The sequence below is a fragment of the Clarias gariepinus genome, chromosome 10, assembly GCF_024256425.1.
Source record: "Clarias gariepinus isolate MV-2021 ecotype Netherlands chromosome 10, CGAR_prim_01v2, whole genome shotgun sequence".
Taxonomy (NCBI): domain Eukaryota; kingdom Metazoa; phylum Chordata; class Actinopteri; order Siluriformes; family Clariidae; genus Clarias; species Clarias gariepinus.
Genome location: NC_071109.1, coordinates 31,457,398 through 31,462,639, shown reverse-complemented (window position 1 = coordinate 31,462,639; position 5,242 = coordinate 31,457,398). Strand labels below are relative to the sequence as shown.

At 35.0% G+C, this 5,242-nt stretch overlaps 1 protein-coding gene across 1 annotated transcript; it reads left to right on the top strand.

Moving 5' to 3' along the window:
* The first annotated feature begins 730 nt into the window (after positions 1 to 730).
* LOC128531919 (cytochrome P450 2F2-like) lies at positions 731 to 5,242 on the top strand. The gene is made up of 9 exons (XM_053506104.1): positions 731 to 905; positions 1,428 to 1,587; positions 1,687 to 1,839; positions 1,984 to 2,144; positions 3,087 to 3,260; positions 3,348 to 3,483; positions 3,611 to 3,795; positions 3,869 to 4,010; positions 4,133 to 5,242. Exons 1-9 carry the CDS (start codon positions 744 to 746, stop codon positions 4,327 to 4,329), a joined length of 1,470 nt encoding a protein of 489 aa, XP_053362079.1. The 5' UTR covers positions 731 to 743; the 3' UTR covers positions 4,330 to 5,242.

Here is a 5,242-nt window from a genome sequence, read left to right as displayed (position 1 = left end):
ACCCTTTGCAACTCCACAAGATTTAGGAGTGTGTTTATGAGATGGACCATTCTTTCAGAAGTGCATTTGTAAGGTCGGATGAGAAGGCCTGGCATGCAGTCTCTGCTCAAATTCATCCCAAAGGTGTTCTATCAGGTTGAGGTCAGGATTTTGTTCAGGCCAGTCAAGTTCTTCCACACCAAACTCGCTCATCCATGTCTTTATGGACCTTGCCTTGTACAAGTGCGCTGTCATGTTTGAACAGGAAGGTGCCATCCCCAAACTGTTACCAGAAATTTGGGAGCATGAAATTGTCCAAAATGTCTTGGTATGCTGAATCAGAAAGTTCCTTTTACTGGAAGTAAGGGGCTGAGCACAACTGCTGGAAACAACCCCGTACCAGTTCCAGCATAACTGTGCACCAGGGCACAAAGCAAGGTTTTAATTATATATATGTTTATGGTATTTATAGCCGAAATTTTCTGTATAAGCTATCCAAAAAAAATAACTGAATTGAATTTAATTGAAAATTTGTCCTATGTGTGGCATTATAATGTCAGCATGATATTCGGAAAGGGGTTTTGTTTAGATATTTAGATTCTGTGTGTGGGTTACTTTATGTTAAATAAAAAAAGTAAATGAACTGTAACCTTATTTGGTCAGTGAACTTTAAAAGTGAATGATTAACAAACTTTAAGGTTTGCTAGGAACATATTATTATTACAAAGGTTTTTTGAGTACAGAACAGCACTACAACAGTCATCATGCTAGGCTCCGGGATTCTGGTTGTTTTTTGTGTCTGCCTCTTATTCTTCTTCATCAGGCTCCAGAGGCCCAAAAACTTTCCTCCTGGACCACGACCTCTTCCTATATTTGGAAACTTGTTTCATTTTAACATCAAAAATCCTCTGAAAGACTTTGAGAAGGTACATCCTTATATGATCTTTTTAAAATTTTATTATTTATGGAAACAGTTGATGAATGGTGTGTATGTGTTTGTAACTTTGGTCTTAGCAAAAGACATCTGTAAATTAATTGAATTTTTAATTAATATTCTTTATTCCTTTAAATAAATGATTAGTTGAAAACTTACAAAATGTGATAGATTTATTTATAAGAAAACCTAATGCATGTTATGTATATGACATAATGCATTGTATATATGATTTTCAGTTTGATTCAGACTTGTTTGATTCAGTTTGTAGAAAACAAGCACTCTTCACTGCCACTACCTTATTTGTAGCTGCCCTATGAGTTTTTCATATCATCTCATTTTCTCACAAGCTTTTATGTTTTCTTGTACATACATATTTTCTTTTATTATATGGATGTTATAGTTATAGTGTACAGCCAGCCCATGACAGAACATCATTTTGCCTGTTATCACTTTTGCATGTTTGTATTTTATTCTGATCATGAATAACATTTGTTGTATATTGTATGTGTAGTTGGCTGAGCAATATGGAAACATTTACAGTCTGTATATTGGGACAAAACCAGCTGTTGTTCTTAATGGTTTAAAAGTCATAAGAGAAGCTCTGGTAACCAAATCTGAAGACTTTTCAGGACGTCCACAGAACATCATTAAAGATTTGACTGAAGGAAAGGGTAAGCTCAATGACAAGCAATTACATATCATCCGACTTAACTTATTCTGTATATGTATCTTTACTGCAACTCTAGCGTGATATGATTAAAATGAAACAGGAGTCATAATGGCTGATTATGGTCTTCAATGGAAGGAGCATCGGCGCTTTGCTCTTATGACACTAAGAAACTTCGGCTTGGGAAAACAGTCGATGGAGAACAGGATTCTGGGAGAAATTGATCACCTCATTGCAAAATTGAAGAAATATGCTGGTACACATTTTTTTTTTGCTATTTAAAAAAACAATTGTCATTAAGTATGAATATTTCTGTTGATTATTTAGCTGCCTAAAAAAGACTTCTGCTTCCTAGTACAAATTATATTAAAACACATCAACATCAACTTTCTATTTGTAGGAAGTTCCTTGTATCCTCAGACATTGTTCCATGATGCAACATCAAATATCATCTACCTGGTTTTGTTTGGCACGCGCTATGACTATGGTGATGAAACCCTTAAAATGTACATTCAGATGTTCACTGAAAATTTAAAGATCACTGGGGGAACTTGGGCAATGGTAAATTCAACTTGGATCTCTTTAATTTATGTAAGATTTGTTAAAAATTGACAATGCTATGAAGCAGTCTTAGAGAAATAATGCAGATATGTGCATTTAATGAGCAAGGGTGTTATTTGCAAGAAAAAAAGTGTAAACAAGGAAAAAAAGTTCTGAGCAAAATCAGATTGAAAAGGGAACCCATCTTCTTTTGGGTGACACAGTATTCAGTATTACAGTATTCAGATCACTTCAACTCTGCCTGCCAACTCTTATTTGCAATAAAGCTAGTCCTAAGGACTTTTAGCTCTATTTACAGGCTTTAGGTAAATAAAAACTTTTAATTACTGCTGTGGAAATCATTATAATATATATCATTTAAACATGAAAAAAAAAACAATGAGCAAGTGAGAAACGTCAGTTGCAGATGATGACAGATGATCAGGCCAGTGACAAGTATGTTAGTGCTGAATGCTAATACCCTGATCCCACCTATGCGGTTTGACTTACGGTTGCAGTAAAATCTTTGTTCCATTTAATTTAATTTAAAGGGTTTGAAAATGAGGAAATGAGGGGTGGCTCAATTCCTTTGCACAGTCCTGCATATTTGTGCAATTTTTGTAAAATCTTGGGAGCACTGTGCCATTTATGAAGTTTCTGTCGCTGTGAAATCACACTTAAAACAATTTAAACACTTTAAGTATAGTTATTTGTATATCTGTATAAGTTTATATTGATAAATCTGTACTCTCATGATAAGTGGAGATCTTTTTTCTTTTTTTTTTTCTTTTTATAAAAATGGGTCCCTGGCTGCAGTATTTTGAGATTGCTTCAAGTGTAAAAGTTTAATGAGAAAGTTTTTTCCCCTTTTTGTTTTAATTCCTTTAAATAAGAACTGAAAAAAAAACAATTCATGTACTACAACAGCTTAATCTCTTATTTTTGTATGACATATTTTTGTAGATTTACGATGCACTTCCTGTGGTGAGGTCCATGTCCCTGCCTTTTAAAAAAGCTTTTGATAATTACAGTGCAATGAAAATCATGACAGCCAACATGATCAACAAGCACAAGACAACAAGAGTCTCAGGAGAACCAAGAGATTTTGTTGACTGCTATTTGGATGAGTTTGATAAGGTTTGTATTTATGTGTTGAAGTGACCGCTGTTTTATTTAATAAGACATCTTGCTAAAATCTGTATTTATTTCTATTGTGTTTAATAGAGAGGCAATGATTCGACTTTCAGTGAAGAACAACTTGTGGCGTATATTTTGAATCTGCATGTAGCTGGAACAGATACAACATCCAACACACTGCTTACAGCGATTCTCTACCTCATGGTCCATCCAGACATTCAGAGTCTGAGCTTTACAGTTGTTCTTTATATTTTATTCTAAGTGTGCTTATTAAATCAATTAAAAATCACGTTTGTTGCCAGGTCAAATTGCCAGGTCTTTAAACGGAGTCATGCATGCTTTGTTTCTAGAGAGATGCCAGAATGAGATTGATCAGGTTATGGAGGGAAAATCTCAGGCAACTTTCGAGGACAGGAACAACATACCGTACACACAGGCTGTGATTCACGAGTGTCAGCGCGTTGCCAACACTGTCCCCAGTGCGCTCCACTGTACCACAAGGGATACTGAACTGATGAACTACACCATCCCAAAGGTGATTATTTTAACTGCTTTGGGTTCACTGTTTTACTAGGTTAATCTCCTTTTATTTCTTTGTATATCCATAGGGAACTATGATAATCCCCAACCTGTCCTCAGTGTTGAGTGAAGAAGGCCAGTGGAAGTTTCCTCATGATTTCAACCCAGCAAACTTCCTAAATGATCAGGGACAATTTGAAAAGCCTGAGGCCTTCTTACCCTTTTCTGCTGGTGAGAAATCAGGAGTGAAAAGATCCCGCAAACTTCATTAAAAAGTTGTTCACCCAACCCTGACATTTATTAGAATCTGTCAAAAGGCAAATCTAAATTCATGTGTATGTCCATGTGTGCAGGCCCTCGAGTGTGTCTTGGAGAAGGTCTGGCTCGCATGGAGCTCTTCCTCTTCTTGGTTACTCTTCTACACCACTTTCAGTTTGTTTGGCCTGAAGATGCAGGAGAACCTGATTTCACACCTGTGTTTGGAACAACACTTACACCCAAACCATACAGGATGGAAGTCAGGCTGAGACAGACAGTCAAAGAAATGTAGAATCAGTATATGTCTGCCTACTAGGACCTTGTTTATGGCTTATTAAGGAATGAGCTTGTCCTTATTAACATGTGAACACTGTTCTAGCATTAGCATTCTTCAATAATGTCAAGTATGATGTTAAAGTTTTACCTATAAATGCCAGAAATCTAAATGTAAATCTATAAAAAAAAATAAAACACCACTTTTTAATTACTTATCTCTTTGAGCTAGTGTCCAGGTTAGGGTTATGTAAACATTATAAACCACTAAACAACAAGCACAGAAATATATTTGGGTTGTAATAATCATAATTGCCAGTTTTACTTTAGGTTTCCCAACGTGAAGTCATTTTTTTTTAAACAGGATTGTGAGAAAAAAACTTCTCTTTTGTTTCATTTATTTATTTTACAAATTAATATTATGAACAGTGCTCTAAATATGACAACAGATAAATCAGAATCAGACTCAATGCATCAAATCAGACTCGCATTAAAAACAAGTTTAATTTACATTAGCTTTTAATTTAGTCTTGCTGACATTGATAGAAGTGCAGGCATGGGTTTATTGAACATATTCAAAATAGTAGAACAAACACAAAAAAAATATAACATGATGTACAAACAGGAACTTTGACAGAAACTCAGAGGTATAGCATTAATGTAGTGCTAGCATTAGCAGGGCAGCCTGATAACTGGAAATTAGCTAAAACAGCATTAAATTAAACAAATAACTGCAGGGGATCCAGTGTTGATGCGTCTCATATGTTCCATCTAGTACATTATAATCTGTTGATTATAGATGACCAGTAAAAATCTTCTTACTGTTTAAGAAAGTAAAACACAACATATTTGTTGTGCATCTCCTGACTTTGGTCCAAAATATTAAATATCATAAAAGAGTCAAATATCATCTCATTAATAATCACTTTTAC

What these genes read in the sequence shown, in the direction of transcription:
- LOC128531919 (XM_053506104.1), top strand. Translation starts at nt 744, where the DNA reads ATGCTAGGCTCCGGGATTCTGGTTGTTTTTTGTGTCTGCCTCTTATTC. An exon ending in AGATTTGACTGAAGGAAAGG is followed by an intron (nt 1,588 to 1,686) that starts GTAAGCTCAATG and finishes AAAATGAAACAG; the next exon opens with GAGTCATAATGGCTGATTAT. An exon ending in CTTCTTACCCTTTTCTGCTG is followed by an intron (nt 4,011 to 4,132) that starts GTGAGAAATCAG and finishes CCATGTGTGCAG; the next exon opens with GCCCTCGAGTGTGTCTTGGA.